At 33.9% G+C, this 20,057-nt stretch overlaps 2 protein-coding genes across 4 annotated transcripts in view; one reads left to right on the forward strand and one right to left on the reverse strand.

The window, feature by feature from the left end:
* The first annotated feature begins 929 nt into the window (after positions 1-929).
* On the forward strand, positions 930-1,481 carry LOC146886443 (uncharacterized). Its single transcript, XM_085673447.1, has one exon. It carries the CDS (start codon positions 930-932, stop codon positions 1,479-1,481), a length of 552 nt encoding a protein of 183 aa, XP_085529573.1.
* Positions 1,482-12,701: 11,220 nt separating this feature from the next.
* Positions 12,702-20,057, reverse strand: part of LOC114183963 (putative leucine-rich repeat receptor-like serine/threonine-protein kinase At3g14840) — a 37,923-nt gene continuing 30,567 nt past the window's right edge. For all 3 annotated transcript variants that reach the window (XM_028071176.2, XM_028071175.2, XM_028071174.2), the window contains 8 exons: positions 16,016-16,398; positions 15,591-15,786; positions 15,377-15,511; positions 14,316-14,434; positions 14,020-14,230; positions 13,660-13,897; positions 13,280-13,430; positions 12,702-13,166 (listed from right to left, as the gene is read on the reverse strand). In XM_028071176.2, the coding sequence (XP_027926977.1) occupies positions 12,807-13,166; positions 13,280-13,430; positions 13,660-13,897; positions 14,020-14,230; positions 14,316-14,434; positions 15,377-15,511; positions 15,591-15,786; positions 16,016-16,398 (1,793 nt within the window). In that variant the 3' untranslated portion in view covers positions 12,702-12,806. The remainder of the gene's footprint in view (positions 13,167-13,279; positions 13,431-13,659; positions 13,898-14,019; positions 14,231-14,315; positions 14,435-15,376; positions 15,512-15,590; positions 15,787-16,015; positions 16,399-20,057) is intronic.

A 20,057-nucleotide genomic window follows, 5' to 3' on the forward strand; every position in this document is an offset into this window, starting at 1 on the left:
TGACTACAACAAAACGATTCAAACCTTACTTTCAAAGCATTCAATTATAACAAATTAGACTATCCCATAGTTAAATCCTGCAAAAGCCAAACCTGGAAGGCCGAACGTCTTCCTGTTTCGTCGAACTATCAAAATTCAGTATCTAGTACAAACCACGAGGGCCGATAAAAGCGCAATGCTTGGCTAATTTTGCCATTGATATGCAAGGAAACCATTGTGTAGAAAAAAAGTGGTGGACCTTGTACGTTGATTGGTTCTTGAATCCAAAGGGTGTAGGGGCCGCTATAATCTTGGAAGGACCGAATGACGTAGTCATAGAGAAGTCCCTCGACTTTAGTTTTAAAGCATTAAATAATCACACTGAGTACGAGGTCATCATAGTTGGCCTCACCTTATCCAGATTAATTGTAAGCCACTTAACAGGAGAATATCAAGTGAAGGACACTTTGTTGTTGCAATACTATCATATAGTTCGTTATATGATAGATAGCTTTTTAGAAGTTAAACTTGATCATGTCCTGAGAAGTGGTGATGTACGGGCCGATATCTTATCCAAGCTGGCAAACACCAAAGCCAAAAGGAAGATATAAGTCATTGCTGTAGCAGGTGTTAGTGTCACCTTCCACTGATAAACCAGATAGTTGCATGAAGGTCATAATAGAAGGCACCTGGAAGGAGCTGTTCATTCATTACATTAAAAATAACATACCAGAAAGACATGAGAAAGGATGGGTACGAAAGGCAGCATGCTATACATTGCTAAATGGAGAACATTTCAAAGGGGCTATAGTCAGTCCTTGTTAAGATGTATCACCTCCATTCAGGTCGCCTACGTTATATAAGAGATAAATTGAAGAATCAATAGATATCATTCTAGTGCAAAGACTATTGCGGCTTGGATACTTCTAGATAGATAGTTTTGGACGATAATGGAAGAGGATTGCGCTGAGTACACAAGGAGTTGTGTCCCATGTCAAAAGCAAGGTATATCATCCATAATAATCAAGAGCAGGCGCATCACATGTTTGCTTAAAATGGGGGATGGATATCATAAGACCTTTTGCACCAGGAAAAGGTTAGGTCATAAGACCCTAGCCACTATCATAGCTCAGCCAATACAACGATTCTTATGGAAGAACATTGCTTGTCAGTATAGAATCCCCAATACCATTATTATTGACAATGGGAGGCAATGCATTGATAAGGGTCTGGTTGACTTCTACAAAGGTCTTAGAATCAAGCGTAAGACAGGCTCAATCGAGCACCCTTGGTCCAATGGGCAAGCAGAGATTGTCAACAAGGTCATTTTAGTTGAACTGGAGAAAAGATTAGACAAAACTAAGGGTAAATGGAAAATAACTATTAAAAGTTCTGTGGGCATACAGATGCGCTCCCGAATCCTCTATGAAAGAAATCCTTTCAACCTAGTATATGGCACTAATGCCATGATACCAGTGGAAATCAGAGAGACGACCTTATGACGAGCGCACTACAGTGAAGAGCTTAACGAATACTGCCTCAATACTAATCTAAACCTGTTAGTTGAAAGAAGAGAAAAAGCTCGCATACAGGAGAAGACAACTATGCAAAGGGCATATAGGAAATACAACTCCAAGTTACACCCAATATCATTTCACAAGGTAAACATAGTCTGGCGAACCCATCCCCAAAACTTGGAATGTATCTCACTTTAAGTTTCATTTTAGTTAAATGTTTCTTTCAATTCAGCGACTTGTAACATTGTAAACTTGGTGTACTATTTCCTTATCTGGTCTCTTTCACTAAGGAGGGTTTTGGCCGGCCAGAAAGGTTTCAACGAGGCACCAAAATCTTCAATAAAGAAAGGGTTACCATAAATTCTATTACTTTTTACTCTCATTTCACATTAAGTTTCCAGCCACTAATCTAAGTAGTACTAGTCGAACCAACGATATAATTTCTAGTCACTAATCTTAGTGGTACTGGTCGAACTCATGATGCAATTCCAAACTACTAATCTAAGTCGTATTGGTCGAACCAATGACGTAGTTCCCAACCACTAATTTAAGTTGTACTTGTCGAGCCCACGGTATAGTTACCAGCCACTAATCTATAAATGATACTGATCAAACCTACAATATAGTTCCTAGCCATTAATCTAAGTGGTACTGGTCGAACCCACGATATAGTTCCCTGCCACTAATCTAAGTGGTACTAGTCGAGCCGGTTACTTAAGCAAGCAAACAAGAAAAACAACAAGATGAAAAACACAAGTCTTAACGTCAAAAGAGTAACCTTCCATTAAGGTTAACATATCCATACGAAAGGGCCTTAATATATTTGATTGAGATACAAAAAGGGTTGTACTACAAACTAAAATATAAACGTTAGCTAACACTACTATTTTGCAACATCCTCAGCATTTTCCATTTCCTCATCAATAGTCTAACTGGTAGTTACGAAAGGATTGATCCTAATTGTCCCTTCATTAGCATGTTCATCTTCAACATTCTTTGTCACACACTTAGCATCCTTAGTGGCCACTATCTCCTTAACATCAAGCATGCGACCATCATATATATCCAGATTCACACTAAAACGAGCATTAGTAATCGACACCTCTTTGTATAGAAATGTAGTTTGCCTTAGCGCCTTTTGGAAACCATTTAATATTTTTAGATATAACATATTGTCGAAGAGTGGCGATCTCGGCTTCGACCTCCCCTAGAGCCATCAACTTTGAATTAGCGGCTTCCTCAATTTTCTCCTTCTCTCTTTTCCCCTCCTTCAGCTTCTTTTCGGAATCCAATCAAAGCACCTTCTAACCTTTGAATTTCTTAACCTCCTCCTAAAGAAATTTCTTCTCGGCGACCTATTCGGCTTGGTCAGCATCCACTTTCTTCTTCAAAATGGCAAGCTCCTCCACAACCTTCTTCTTGCCCTTGTTAGCCAGCTTCTTTTGTAGCAAATTAGCTACCCGTTGGCTCATTACCATGGACCGTGCTTGGAATTCAGGTAAAGCTTGCATGGCAATACTTGGCACCATCGCATCAATAAGTTCTAACTCTTGCTCAGTTCGGTTGAGGTCTATGCTTTTTCTTATACAAATTGAGGTCACCAAGCTCTGAGGCATAGAATAGGAACCCGATATTCCACCCTTAGCCAAAAATCTAATTTTCTTTCTAGCCCTACATTTCCCCTTGTTTAGAATGGGAAACCCTCTTGACAACATTCTCAAACTGATGAGTATCCACCACATCTAGAGTTAGGTTGGGAACATTGTACTACACCTCCTTCTGGGCAACTTCGGCCATTTTCCTACTCGGTTTGACGAATTCATCCTCATCTGCACTCACCTTGGAAAAATGTTGAGCCATGTAACCTACAAAAATATAAAATTTTCAAATTAGCCAAATTACATAAATCATAGAAAAAGATAAACTCATTGTGTATATCATTAGCCAGCTTAGGAGAAAGATAGCAATGCACTATCTTCTGTGTTGGGATATTCTTGGGAAGATGTTCCAACATTACCACTATCTGTCTACTCTTTATAGATAGCAAACTCTTAGAGATTTCTTTGTACCTATGCAAATTTTTTGTCCAATAAAATGAAAATTTTAGTTTACAAACATCACAAAAAAAATGCGACCTTCCAGCTGAGGTCATAACTACCTTGAAGAACCCGTCCTTAAGCCTCTTGAAGGATTGATGGTACTCATATTAAAGGCACAAGTTCGACCTCCCTATCAAAGACAACCACTTAACTAGATCTTTTGGATGAGTAATGTAAAAATAAAGAAATATTTCAAGGGCGGGAGACAAATACAAAGCTTTTCAAACAAGTCAGAAAGCTTGTAAACCACCTTAACTGTTTAGACGAAGCTAAGTAGGAGCAACGTTCAATAGAAAACGAACATCCATGGTGAAATAGTTGAATGGAAGTCGAACATGCAATTGAACAAAAAATGCCATATATACATAGAAAAAATCATCATCATCCCCTTTGCGACCATGACATGCCCTATCTATGCTGCTAACTCTCTTAAGAGACATTATATTGGGACTCACTCCTAGTCAAAAACATAAATACTGTTAAGCCAAGATGTCAGCAGCCATGACCACCTGAACTTGGAGGTTGCTAGTTGAACCTTCTCATGAACCCGATCATACTAAGTCCTCCTATGAAGGGAATTCTCAGCATGTACTTTGGGAGGATCCTCCCTACACTCTTTGGTAACATCCATGGTCACCCTCAGCGATCTAGATAAAGAATCGTTCGATAACCACAAAGACCAGCTATTACCCGCCCTCTAGTAGCACTCACATTGGAAACACTAAACGACATACCTTAAAGTATTGGACCCTTTGTGTTTCTGATACGAAGTTTGTAGAAAGAGAGAGAGAAAGAAAGAAAGAGAAAGAAAGATCAACAATAGAAGAAAACTCAAAGAACTATGTAAAGAATGTGACAAAATAAAACACTACTTATAGAATGGACCGTAACATTTCACCTTCCCAACCCATCCCATACCAACAATTATGTGCCTTCAACAAAAAATCCAATCATCATACTCTTCAACCCCTAAAGGCCACCTCGATTCTAACAAACCTCTAACAATAACCTGCTCACGTCCCATCAATCAAGGCTCTACACATACCCAAATATCTCAAACCTCTTTGTCACTTTAGCTCCTCGAGGCTAGAGGACTACTATACTTATAGGACCATACGACCAAAGATATAAGTGTTCTTTGCGAAAGCTCTAATGACTGAGAAGTCAATGTTCGAGTATGTGTGACCACTGGCTGACTATGTGTGACCATTATCCGACTATGTGTGATCGCTTTCTCAATGTCTTCAACATTAGACATGTTAAGACTAGAGGGCTGGTATCTCGTACATGACCAAGATACCCTATAAGGTGTGCGACCTGATTGAGTACATGTCATCCTTCTAGGACTACATGTACTCGAACTACACCAATAGACTGGTTCAGCATAATATCACTCATAATAGCTAAATCCAAGGTTAATCATCTTAATATGATTATCAAGTAATTAGGTCATTTCAGGCAAAGCCCAATTAGGTAAGGCCTATGAACCATAGTATAAAAGGCACAATTTACGAAGTACATTGATTACGTATTCATTGACATTTATTCTCTGATATCTTGAACTGACTTTGTCTTCAAAGTGTCTTTTGCAGGTACCTACCCCTTGTATGTGATGTTGTAGGACGAGTATTGTTTGAGACTGAGTTCGTGAACCCTCTGAAGCTTTTTAGGAGACTTTGCAAAGTATAATTTGACCTCGTAACAACACTTGGTATTCATGTGAATATATTTGAATATTTTTTAAACTTATGAATTGTTTCTTTTAAAATCTTAAATAAAATTATTTGTAAACCAGTCTTTTGAAATATAAAACTATATAAAAGTAATAATTTTAAAGTACAATTCAAATAAAGTTGTAATATAAAAGTATTAAAACCAATAAACTTTGTCCTTCTAAAAAATAAATTTAAATGATTTAAACAAAAACTTTGAGTAACTTCTCAGTCAACTTGTTCATTTCCTCTCCAAAATTGAGTTTACTAGTAAATTGAATGAAATTCAAGAGGGATGACACTAGTTGATCAAGTAGTTAGAGACAAGAAAACAAATGTAATGGCCACATAATCTTATTGATGACAAATAATACAAGAAAAAGTTTTATTACCTACAAGTTGTAGGTAATGCACAAAATTGATAGATAGAAGTCAATTACCTATAAATTTTAGAAATCTATAGGTAAATTCATATGTAATTATCCATATATGTAATTATGTACAAGCAAATCTATACATAATTACATGTAATTTACCTACAGATATATTCGTATGTAACGTTTTAATAAGCTTTAATGGAATTTCTCTTTTTTCAAATACTTATACAATCCTAGACATATTGGAAAAGTCATCATAAACTTGAAAATAATTATTGCAATGACATAAATATATGGAATTTATTATATTATCATAAATGTTATTAAAGCAAATAATGCAATTGATAATGTGCATATCTTAGTTCAACAATGTGAGAAATCTAAACATTATATAATCCGAAGTCACTCCTAGATTAAATAAAAAAGTATTCTTTCAACAACCTAATTGGGTAACCCTTTGAGTATTCTTTATACAAGCCACTCCTAAATCAAGTATTCTTTCCCAAGCCATTTCTAGCTCAAACAAGTATTCTTTCAACAAGTCACTCTAGGCTTAACACATGATTCTTTTAACTCTTAACCACTCTTGATTGACCCCGTTCAAGTATTCTTTCTACAAATCACTTCTAGTTTAGGCAAGTATTCTTTGACAAGTCACTTTTGGCTTAAACATGAGTATTCTTTGAACAACATTCACTCATGGCTAATAATTGAGTATTGTTAACCAATAACCGCTCTTGGCTAATGTGTAGAGGATGAGGTTTTTTTTTACTTAAATAACATTTTTGCATGCTAGGTGAAGATGATAATTTATTGACTCGTGTGTGATTTAATCATTCTTCATTCTTGCTTGTTAAGTTGAACACTAATAGTGTTCTTTCTTGAAGCATTAGATTGGTCATAATTTTTAATGGATTTTTTGTACTATAAAAGAGACAACCACCTATCAAATTGGTCGACAATCAAAGTATTACATAGTTAAATGAAATTATTAGTGTTGTGATTGTGGGAAGTTTCAAGCTTGTCGACTACCTTGTCCTAATGTCATCGTCCATTGTGTTAGTGTAAATAGCTTTAGAAAGGAGGGGGTTGAATAGAGCCTACTCTCTTTTAGCATTTAGTAATTTGAAATAAATAACATTAAACATATCAAGCATTAAGAAGAATTTTTATATTGGTTCATCCCAAATTCTTTGGCTACGTCCAATTTTCTTTCAAACACACTACTTAAGAAGTCCGACTAATCAATTTAAATGATTACAACAACTACAATGTCTGCAAACACCACAAGTATCAAACTCTCCGATTTACACGAGTATAGTCTCTCTAGACCCAAGTTTAACATCTTGAGGAATCCTTCTTGATATTCCAAAGAGATTATGAACCCTCAAGTAAAATGAGAAAACACTCTCAAAGAAGTAAAGGACAATTTAAACTCACATGTAAACTTACAATGTGAAGAATATTACAAGCACACAATCCAATTTCTAATTTTTCACTCAGTAGAATTGACAATGATTCACTTTGTTTCTCTTGTTTGTAAATATTTATGTTATTTTTCGTAGTCGTGACAATGATGCACTTTGCTTCTACCTTTCTTTAAGATTAATGTAATCACAATGTATTGTGACATGGTCTAATCAATTCAAGAGCATGCTCAAACAGTACGAACACACATTAGACTAAATAAAATATTGAGCAATTTTATAATAAATGATTTGATAAACACTTGGATTCATCTGGTTACCATAGTGTTTTATTACCTTGAATAATGGTTTTAACATGACTTCCAAAATCGTATTGCTTCGTCAGTTAAATTCTATTTCGTTTGATAAAAATCACTAGACTTTAGCTGCAATCATATACAGTAAAACACTTCCTTGTCAAAAACTCATAATTCCTTCTGTTGTCAGTATATTTAAACATTGTATCATGTAGCATTTGATTATATTTATTTTGTTATCATCAAAACTACTTTGTCTAGTGAGATTTTATTTTATCTGGTGTCAACAGATCATCACTTATTAATTTACAACTAATGACATTTGTTCACCAAGTATACAAGCTATCAAACATTTAAAAAACTTATAAAATTCAATTACGATTAGTTGAAAATAAAAATTACTAATCTACCTATATGACCATATTTAACTTCGACCCTCACATGGAAGGTAAAGAGTCAAGAAGATCGACTTATAATCATATCCATAACAAAATAAATTAATCACTTCAAAATAAGTAAAAAAATATATTCATATTCTTTTAGTGAACATCATAATCAAGATATTATTGATATAAATAATAAAATATTATATTTTATAATATTTGTTTGGTTAGCTTATTAGAATTCTTTTACACAATCAAGAGTTTATAAATATTAATAGATAATAAAAAAATGTATTTAAAACATTCATTATTTTATAACTTCAATAAAATAACATAAAAAATTACTAACATGACATATGACATGTCGTGTGTAACGTCCTATTTAATAGATAAATCTAATTAAATAAAACATCTCATAATTTATAATATCAAAAGGGCACAAGACTTAAAGTATAAGGATTTTACAGTCATCCAAATATACCAAAAAGAAAACTAAGGCACACCATGATGCCATTAACAAACAGAATATAATAGTTTGACAATTGACCAAAATACATAGGCAACAGTGCCTACAGAGGGTACTTGAAAGAATGAGATCCAACCATAGCCTGACTACACTGCAGAGTTTTCATCACCTTGGTGACCACTAGGGATTTTCACATCTGCTCACATCAATAAATTGATGATCATTGCAAAAAGGAAAAACCAAACCCAAAACACACAAGCAAACATAAAGGGTAAGCTAGAGTACAAATCATTTTAACATGTTATGGCATACATATACTTAAAACAAATCATAAACATGCAACAAGATAGACAAACAATCATGTGATAGCAAAAAAGCAAGACTCTAAGACTCAATTATTCTGATACATATAATCGGTCGGCTTCACTAGATGCTTGCACTTGTGGTGGCCTCTACTACTCTATAGAGCCATTGTCAATGGGTTTTACCCTACCACACACAAGGTTAGCCTTCAAACATCTAAGGTCATTATTCTACCAAAGACTAGGGCCTCTTGCTACTCTCACCCTTTGAGTTAGTCCGCTCTACGTGAGACTAACTAACTCTTTAGAGTTTTAAGATGCAATCCTTACTTGAATCCTTACCTAATTATATACACTATGGCACCACCATGAAACCGTACTAAGAGGTTCATGGAATTATGTCCATCACATGAGGCACCACCAAGAGATTCATGGAATTACGTCTAACTAGTACCATAACCATGTCTCATCAACCAACCATAGATTTATCATGCATAACAAACTCATACAAATGTCCAACCAACCGCCCCATTATGTTTCATGATTCATTCATACCAATCTCATCAATTCAAATCCCAATATATCATATAGAGCATACATGCCATCATACTTGAACTGTTTAAAGTACAAATCATCCAATCATGTGAAACACACACAAATACAATAAACTCTGTAAATCTCGCTCAGGCTAAAGAGCTCTCGCTCAAGCGAGAGGAACTCCTCGCTCAAGCTACTAGCTCACGCTTGGGTGAAACTACTAACAAAGGGCACGTCGAGGTCTCGCTCAACCTAGCCCATCTCGTTCAAGCGAGACTACTCTCGCTCATGCGAGTGGCCTTTGCTTGGGCGAGCTTTCAAAACAGAGAAGGGGTGAGCTACTTCTGTTCTCACTCAGGCGAGAGCTCCTCGCTTAAGCGAAAGCTTTTGTTTTGGGCGACCACCCAGCTCGCCTGGGCGAGTTCAACAGAATCCACCAGCTCTCACTCTTGCAGAACCAGATTTGAATCACATCAATAGCACAAGCAATGTATTTTCACACAACACACAACATGAATCAAGCATCCATGACATAAAATAGACCAAGCATGCAAAAATAACTTAAAACAGTGAAACCCTTCCCTTACCATAACAGAGGCTAGTAGACAACGATAAACACCCAACAGTGAGCACCACAGCTCTGGGAATAGCTTTGTGAGCTATAAATACTAACACCAGGACCAAGAACATGTTACTACGATGAACCTAGTTGGAACACAAAAGTAAAGCTAGAGAAGAGAAGATGTGGGGAGAGGACCAACTTACATGGAATAGAAATGGAGTTCAACTAGCACGATGAAGAATGAGGCCAAACCCTAGCAGAGCTCTGAAAAGAGAGAAGAGTGTGTGAGGAGAAAGGGGTTGTCTTGCGAAATGGGGACAGAAGGAGAGGTTTAGGTCTGGAAAAGGGTTTTGGGCACCCTATGGGCTGGCCTTGGGTCCAATAGAATAGGTTAGGCCCTTAAACGTTTAGGGTGGAAAATAAGTGGGCCTTACATCGTGTGAATGTGATGAGCTAATCCATGAGACAATTTAATGTACTTAATAATGGCATCATTCAATCTTCTTCAACTTTACTTTTCACAGCCAAGTAGATGAATATTGAACTATCATTATTTCTTCTTTGATGCAATAAAAAAAGTCCACTCTTTATTAACATTATAAAACAAACAAATATTTAAAATTATTGAAAAAGTCAATCTTTATAAAACCATAACAAAATAACATAAAAAAAGAAAAAAAATACAAAAGTAGTACTTTTTGTAAGATCCTCTTACTTTTCAGCCCAATACTCAAGGGCTGCCCCAAAATCTAATGGGCCTAAGGGCTGGCCCATTGGGCACCCCAAAGCCCCAAAACCAGCTAACAATTCCTTTCCTTTCACATTTCAGAAAAACAACCTCACCCTTTCTTAGATTTTTCCAGCCATTTGCTCTGCTAGGGTTTGGTCCACGTAAGTTTGCACTAGCACATTTCACTCCACGTAAGTCGTCCCTTAACTCATACCTTTTCTCCTTCGGTTGGTTTTCGTAGTTCCTAGTGGGGGTTCAAAGTAGTGACCTCATTTCCTTTCAGTGTCACTATCTGCAGCTCTTAAAACTACTCTCGAAGCTGCTGTGTTCATGGGGTTAAGCGTCCAGGTCCCTTGCTTGCTTATTTACAAGTAAGGAAAGCTAGGGTTACTTAGTTTAAATCGATTATGTACCATTTTTGGGCCTATTTCGTGTTTCTGATGTATGTATGGTGTGTGTGATGTTTTGAATGAAATTTTTGTTTTGCCCTGATGGAATATTATTGTTGCCCTGCATGAACAGTGGAGGATTCTGGTTTTCTCGCCCAAGTGAGTGTATCTTGCCTAGGCGAGATCTGCAGCAACTCATCCATGTTGGTTGCACGAGCTGTCGCTCAGGCGACAGACTCCTGTTTTGAGCGAGAGTCTATCTCGCTCAGGCGAAGAGGTCTCGCCTAAGCAAGAGAACGCGTAAACCACTATTCCCCTCTGCTTGAGCCCTTGCCTAGGCGAATAGAGCTCGCCTGAGCGAGAGACCCTCTCTCCTGAGCGAGGCATTTCAGCTTGAGCGAGGAGTTGGACGAGGGTGCTTTGCTATTTTGTTGCTTCTCTGTTCCTGGATGGTTGGCACTTGTTTTATTTGAATTGTTATGTTAAAAGCATGAGAAGAATGATTATGCATGAATGATATGATTCATGGGTTGTGAATGATAGGTTTGGTATGATCTTGGCATGTGACTTGAACGAGATGGTTGGTTATCAAAGTGGCATGGTTATGGCATGATAAAAGACTTGATGTGATTATTAGAAATCTGATTTGTATGTGGTTAGGACGTAATTCCATGAGCCTATAGGTGAGACTTCATGGTGGTGCATCAGTTGGTCGGGGCATAATTCCATAACCCCTATTAGTAGGAGTTCATGGTGGTGCCCCATCTATATAATTTAATAAGGATTCAAGGTAAGATTGCATCCTGACACTCTAAGGAGTCAGTTAGTCTCACATATAGCGGACTAACTCTTGTGGTGAAAGTAGCAGGAGGCTTGAAACCCATTAAGGGTTAACCTTGTGTGTGTGGGTTGAGATATTGTAACACTTAGCTCGGGGGAGAGCAGGAAAATCCACCACAAGTGCAAGCATCTGCTGAATCCAACTAATTATATGTATCTGGATGAGTCGTGTCTCGAGTCTTAGTGTATTTATTCGAAGGTCAGAACATGCTTGGACAATGTATGTATAATTGACTGTGAAAGTGTATTTGATTGTATGATAAATCTCTTTTTGGCTCCAGCGTACCCCTTTGCTTGTTTGATTGTTATGTGTGTGGTTTTCTCTTTTTGTGATGATCATCAACTTGTTGATGTGAGCAGAGGTGAGAAACACCCTGGTCATCAGGGTGATGGAGGTTCTGATGCGTAGCTTAACTAGGCTGGATTCTACTATTTGGGCTTTCTTTAGGGCTATGGCCCATGTATTGGCTTACCTTTTAAAATCTCTTATGATTACTGTTGAACCTTGTATCTTGTCTTGTTTTGGCATCATAATGTGCCTTGTATATTGTAAGGAGTAGTGTTTATACTCCAGGACTGCGCTACTATATTATTCTGTGTGACGCCTCTTTAATTAGGGTTATTAATTAAATGGGGTGTTACACTTTCTATATACAACTTTCATAATTTATTAAGAGAAAGTACTAATTACATAAACGGTTAAAAAAATAAATGGAAAAAAAGTCATGTTTTCTATGCACAAACTTCAATAACATAATTAAAAAAAAAACCATTGATTTCATATGCATAGTCATCAATTACTAAACTAACAAGAAAATGATTTCCATACACTACTTGAATAAGACGATAAACTAAATTGTACAAAATAATGCAAAATACAACTTTGAAATGAAAAAAAAATTGTTCAACATGATGGCTTCCTTACAATAAAATAATTAAACTCATGATTATAAAACACTTACTCATTCTTAAAATAAATTTTAAACATTTCCTAATAATGCTCCATACAAAAATATTATTATTAAAAGTATTTATGTTGTAGCCACAAATTAAAATTATTTGAGTTAAAATGAACAGAAGCTAGATAGTAGAATGATAACTGGTTTTATTAGGAAAAGACATTACAATATGAAAATGTTTTGTTGATGTTGCAAATTTAGAGACTGTCATGACGTGGTAGGAATTTTTCTTTAGAGATGATTTCTCTTGTCCAAAAAAGATGAATCAAGATGTGTGGGATAGAGATCTGACGCAGATGTAGATGAAGCAGTCCATGGCACTTCTATATGTAGCTGATTGTAAAATGTTCTCATTGCATCCATCTTTTTCTCATCCAATAGCTCACTTGCTTCTGTAACCACTTCCTCAGCAACACTTTTTCCTTCCAATATGCTTACTACTGATGACATTGTTGGCCTCAGTGTTGTAGTCACTTGAGTGCATAATAGAGCCACTTTTATCATCACCAATACCTCTTCTTTGTTAAAGTCTGAACCCAATCTTCTATCCACTAGCTCCATTAGATCACATTTCTCTTTCAACATATGTGCCTGTAAAACAAAATAGTATAAAGACGAATTTCATTCCAAATAAATCAAACTTCAAAAGAACCAACTAGTGAAACATATTTTTTCTACCCAATGAAGAACTTGAGAGTACTTACCCAATCAAGAATTGAGAACGATTCTTCTTTTTGTCGATGAATGGTATTGTTCCTTCCATTTATAATTTCCAAGACAACAATTCCAAAACTATAGACATCTGCTTTATCAGTCAAATAACCATGCATGGCATATTCTGGAGCCATATATCCACTATATAATACAAATGAAAATTTTTATTAGTTGCATGACATAATAATCCTTTCTCTTTCTTTCAAGTCCCTTATCTCAATAAGATTTTCGGTCGGTAATTTAAGAAAGAAATATATTTGATTAGTCACATCATCAATAAATCCTTTTTACTTTTCGTTTCTTAAAAGTACAATGATATACACAAAAATTATTTTTCTATGAAAGTAATAAAGAAGACATAGGAGCTTACTATGTCCCAGCTATTCGAGTGCTAATATGAGTATTTTCTTCCTCGTCAAGTTTGGCCAAACCAAAGTCTGATATCTTTGGGTTGAGATCTTTATCAAGCAATACATTAGTGGCCTTAATGTCCCTGTGAACAACCTTCAATCTTGATTCTTCATGGAGGTAAGCTAAACCTCTAGCAATACCAACACAAATCTTGTATCTTGTTGGCCAATCCAATTTTATCTGGAGTTCTTCTGGGCCTTCATTTGTGAGAATGATATAAAATGGACAAAAGTACCATCCATATATAGTCATATTCATAAGTTAATATATGAAATAAATGATAATAAGTAAAATTTGATGATATAATAAGGAGATTTACCAAATAAAGCACGAGCAAGGTTATTGTTTTCCATATACTCATATACCAACAATAGGTGATTTCCCTCTACACAACATCCATATAATTTAACAAGATAAGGATGTTGCAAAGCTGAAATCATTCCTATCTCATTTAAGAACTCTCGATTCCCTTGTCTTGATTTAGAAGAGAGTAGTTTTACTGCTATTAGTGTCCCATCAGATAGACATCCCTAAATTTTCAAGGATAATGTTATATGTTATGAATGTTGTGAAATAATTCTAAAACATCAATATGCAAGATTATATACAAATTACCTTGTACACAGGACCAAATCCTCCTTCTCCAATCTTATTCTCCTCATCAAAGTTGTTTGTTGCCAATTTTATTTGTCTTAAAGTGAATACACTTGTTCGTAATTCTAAACCTTTTAACTCTGTTAATTAAAGAGAAAGAAATATCAGAGACCTCTTATGCTAAAACTAATTCATGTTTACATTACATATAATCTACGTTGCAACTTTGTGATTTATAAGATAATTAGTTGTCTTAAATTACCAATACAATATACCTTAAGAAGAAAATATATAACAATTTTTTCAACATTATTAATTTTGCACTTTTACACATGAAAAATGTACATGTTTCGAGGCAAAAAAGCAATATACTTTGAGAAATTTGTCTGTGTGAGTCCACTCAAGTACATGTAGTTAACTATATTTGTAAATATGGATAATTTTGTAAGAAATTAAACATAAAACAATGGTAGTTGATCTTTATATAAGTTTTGATATTATGTCATCACATTTGTTTCTTTTATTTTATTTCCTTTATGTACTTTTACATTTGCTTTCATTCATGTAAAATTATAAGTATATATAGTTAATGATACCATAAGATTATTGAAATGTTTAATGACAATCAACATTATCTTACATCTATTTAATGATATATAATGGTGTTATTAACCATTGCACATGGTTAACTTAGTCCCCTGTTGCAGTACATAATAATTGAATGTTATAATTAAATATTATCTTATATGTTTTAAGAGTTTGACGAAGTTATCGAATAGTGATTAATTTTGTCTCATAATGTAGACTATCATGTATGATTTCTAAATGTGGTTAACCTTGTCTCGAAATAATTATATTAGTGAATGTGTATCAAATATTGAGATGCAAACATATCTTATTAGGTTATGAAAATGTTTGGTGATAAAAAAAAACTTTTAAAACAAAGGTAATAATGTTTAATAGGTGATTAACCATGAGGTGAACATTGACTATACAATTTATAGATTAAAGTTAATGAATTGTCTTATTTCAACAAAATGTTTCCAAATACTGACAACAGAATTAATTTCTTTATAGTTTACCTCTTTCTAAGGAGCTTTTCTTTCTTAAGCAGCATTTCCACCAAAGTATACCAACCAAAAGGATGATAATAACTACCAATGCAACCACAATTCCAACCACAATGCCTACTGATATGCTACTTCCAGGTGGATTGTCTGCATGATAATTATACAAGATCTTAGATGATAATATTAAGATGACACAACATGGAACTCACAAAGAGTAACAACCTACCTGAGTTCACAGTTATAGCTGATATAAGAGGACCATATACTGATCCAAATGGGAGTGCAATTGTCCCTTTTCCAGCCCAATTCAAGCGTATATTCAAGGTATTATTACTCACAACAGTAGTAAATTTTTTTATGATTGGCTTACCATTACCTCCTGCTTCTTCTGCAATATTGAAGCTTTCTTTCACTAGTTTTCCCTACAACATTTTAGTTAAAAAATATGAATGCTTCATGATGATTACAAGCCTTAAATATTTCAAATCTTGTTGAAAATATTGTAGCAAATGGCTATTGATTGTCTAAAGAAATTTGATATTTTGTGTATAAAAACAATCCAACGTGTTCTCAATGTAGCCTATGTTGAACCTTCCATTTTATATGTGAAAAAACCCAATGATAAAGGTTAAAATAATGATAACCATATACCTGAATGTAGATGTCAAATACTCGTCTTCCTAAGTTGTTAAACGTTTGATCATCAGTGAACACAATTTCAGCAAAATGCAAAAATATTGTATAGTTTCCATTTTGCAAGCAAAATCCATAATAAGTCAATGAAATGGGAGAAGCTCGTGCAGTCGTGTACATGTCAACATTCTTCGTAGAAAGCCCATATGTTTTTGAGACTAGATACTTTCCTGCATGATAATTATTATTATTCATAAAGTTACCAGTAGTGCTAACTGCCCAATTTCTCCCTCTATTCCAAAGAAATCTAGTTGCATCTCCATCATCTACATCATCATCATATGTGTTTCCATTGACTGTTACCGCATTTCCACCACAATTTATACGAAGATTGTATAACACTACATGACGAACAAAAAGAATAATATTAATTTATATAAAGCATAACAAGAAATCTAGATGATTAAATTATATTCCTTCAAATATTAATTTTATTATCTATTTTTATCCAACAAGGAACTCATTCTAACTCAAATATATGTATAGCAAGTTAAAGAAAAGTGATAACAATTTATAACAAAATCCAAATTTATATGAAGAACATTACGACTTTAGGTTAGAAAAATGGAAACTTTGTTTACCTCTTTGGATGTTTTAGAGTTCATACAAAAATATATGAAGATTTAATCACTAGAACTGCGCAATAGGCCTTCAAATATAGAAAATTACAAATCTTGGAATTCTTGAAATGATTCAAAGAGGAGTCTTACTAGTTTGTTTCCAAGGATCATAAGATCAAAAATAGCCAAAGAAGTATGGAATAATCTTCAAAAAGATTTAAGAGGGTGTTTGAAGGTAAGAGTAGTCAAGCTTCAATCTTTTAGCAAAGATTGAGAATGAAAAATATGAAAGAAAAAAATCAAAATGAATACTAAAATAGATTGTTTTAATTGATGAACCAAATGAAGTCTCGCAAAGATACAATCAATGATTAAAGATTTGATCAAAGGAAAAACTTGTTACCTAATGTTGAAAAGTTAGTTGGAAACACATTTCAATCAAAACACAAGGTACCATCTCAAAAGTACAAATCACAAATATTGATTAGTCTTCTATAGGTGACATATTTGGAAGATTAAAATATAAAGAATCAAACAAAAGGACTATGTTGGATGACCTCAAGTTTTTGTGATTGAAGGCCAAGAAGAAAAGTCTTACAATACAAAAAAGAAGTTTTATTGGTTTCAACAAGTTCCAAGAACATAGTACAATAACACTGGCAGCTATTTCATAATGATTATATGTCAAATAATGAGGTATGGAATACTTAAATTTTACTAGAAAAAAGTTTAAAGTTGATTGAATATTTTAGAATAGAAATGAAGGATAGATATGAGATAAACGATCTAGACATGTTGCATAGTTTTCTTGGATTAGAATTTCTTCAAGAAAATGGGCTCTTTATTTGTAAAAAAAATATTTTGAAAAAATATCTAGAATTTTTGGGATGTTTAAGTAAAATAAAACTAATCAACCATTGGCTGTGAATGAAAATTTGAAGAAATAAAATTAAGGGAAGTTGATGTTATAAACTATAAAAGCATGTTTGTTAATTTATTTTATCACACTAATTCAGGGTTCAATATTGTGTTTGTAACATGTTTAGGGTCTCAAGATATGTTCAAGACACCTTGAACTATGTGTTAATGGGATTTTGTAGTAGTGACTGAGCATGATGAATATGGGTGATGTGAAAAACCCTCATAATATTTTTTTTCACTTAACTTGACTTTTACTATGTGTTTGGATGAAGGATCTCAACAAATCCAAGAAATTGAAATACCTAGTAATTGAATTCTCTTCATTTCTTAAGTAATTAGTTTGGATGAAGTAATTAAATATGTCAAATTTAAATTTTCTTGTTTGGATAAACCAATTTCATTTTTAGAAGAAGAGAATACTTGAAGATTTTGGTGAAAAATAAGAGCTTGTAGTTATTCATTGTGATAACTAATTGATCATTATTATGAGCAAAATCCAATATACCGTGGAAGAAAAACAAATCACATAGACATAAAGGTAATTATTTGAGAAGCAATAAAATAAAGGATAGGTGATATCAATGTTTTGCATATCGAATGATGAATCTATCAAGAGAAGTTTTGGAAGGTCACAAATAATACATTATACAGGAAAATGCTGAATAATGTATTGTTATAAATGTGTTGAATACTTATTAAAAATCTATTAAAAGGATATCGTTTTATCATTATAAGTCTTTATATGTGTAATTGTTTGATTATTGTTATAATTCTATAACTTGTTTTCAATACTTAAGATGCTTTTGAATTTAACCTCTAAAGTACCACTGAAAATTTATTCAAAATTTATTTTATATTTTTTCTTCAACTATCCATTTTCATTTATTGAAAATAAATGTCAAATGAGTACAACAAGTTAAAGAATAATATGTTTTTGATATTTTATATTCCAAGACATACATAATATTGTTTTATTTTTTGACAAATGTTAATTGTTAGTGGATGGAGTTGAACCCACAACCTCTCTCACCTTCCCTTCCAAATCCTTCAAACCAATCTTATGGATTTAGAGAACATAGATTGCAAAAGAATTCAAAAAATCATTTATAAGTTGATGCATGCTAGGCGTATATGAAACATTTCAAGCAACTTGTTAAAATAATTAGATATCATATTTTATTTTTAAATATCATAGATATTATATAATTAGTTATTTATTTTCCTTTTCTATTCACTTTGTTAGTGTATATACTATTGTATATAGTTTTCTCTTTTTCGTAAGATACACATTTAATTTAATGAATTATTTTATATCTTTATGTCCTTAACATGGTATTAATAGTGATTTTTTTCTGAATTTATCCTTATATTTGTTATATCCCATGGATACCATGATGAATCCAATCTTTTTTACATTCACTTTTTTGATATTCTTCGAAATGAATTAGGCATACTTGATTTGGCATGCACAACCTAAAAATATGCATCAAAATTGAAAATTCTACATGAAATAATCGATCACCTAATCTATTATCTCTATGTTTATGTGTTTTGAGATCTGGCACTAACGTAATTAATTAAATTTTCCTGATACAAAATGTCATGTGAAAATTAAGTTTTTTTTTTTTTCTGAATCAAGTCTTTTTGGTAAAGTGATTGGGTCAATCCCTAATTTTTTCAAAATTCACAATCTTTTCAAAACCCTAATCTTGGTATAATAACATCAATTAACTATTTCAATTTTCCTCGTGCCATTAACCTTTGTTACTTCTTTGTTCCTGTTCATCCTTCCCACAACTTTTAATCTTTTTGTTTCTCTTTGTGCACCACCAAATGATGTCTTCTTCATCATGCCCTAAATGAGTCAAACGCATGGCAACCAAGCAAACTTTTTGCTCTACTAACATTGGCGGTTTAATTAGTGATTACGAGCGACAAACAAACTATTTTTGCAACTGAAGGATTCGAAACCTAGTCAACCCAAAGTACATAGATATGAACTTCTTCCGCAGTACTGGTTTTTTCTTCCAAGAGCAGTTTGCCTATCAAGTTATGGAACAGTTCCGCAAATACGAGGTACATACTATCCCGACCTCGTCAAGGTTTTCTATGCGAATGCACGAATAGAAAATGGAATCATCATATCGAGAATGAAAGGGGTCGGTATTACTTTAGATGATTTAGTACGGTCGTATGTAGCAGGATTCAAGTTAAGGGGAGAAAAACCTCATGTTAGAGCTCCAAATGTAAGCAAACTCACTATCTACAAGTCTTTACAACGACACTCTGAAAAGTTTAAAAAGTGCTCCACTTACAAAGTTGGTGGGCGGTATGAAACACAACGACCATGTGCTTGCATTCATCATCGGATGGATCTTAGCTCTTAGGGCAAGCAACCATGTCCAACTAACCCTTGAAGACATTTATTTGATGTTTACCCTGAATGCAAGAATCTAGACCAACTAGGTAGAGCTCATTGATAATGTAGTTTTTACCATTATCTTGGCTATCTTTTGCTA

The sequence above is a fragment of the Vigna unguiculata genome, chromosome 5 (assembly GCF_037176805.1).
Source record: "Vigna unguiculata cultivar grain cowpea cultivar isolate G323 ecotype 2 chromosome 5, ASM3717680v1, whole genome shotgun sequence".
NCBI classification, from domain to species: Eukaryota; Viridiplantae; Streptophyta; class Magnoliopsida; order Fabales; family Fabaceae; genus Vigna; species Vigna unguiculata.

What these genes read in the sequence shown, in the direction of transcription:
- LOC146886443 (XM_085673447.1), top strand. Translation starts at nt 930, where the DNA reads ATGGAAGAGGATTGCGCTGAGTACACAAGGAGTTGTGTCCCATGTCAA.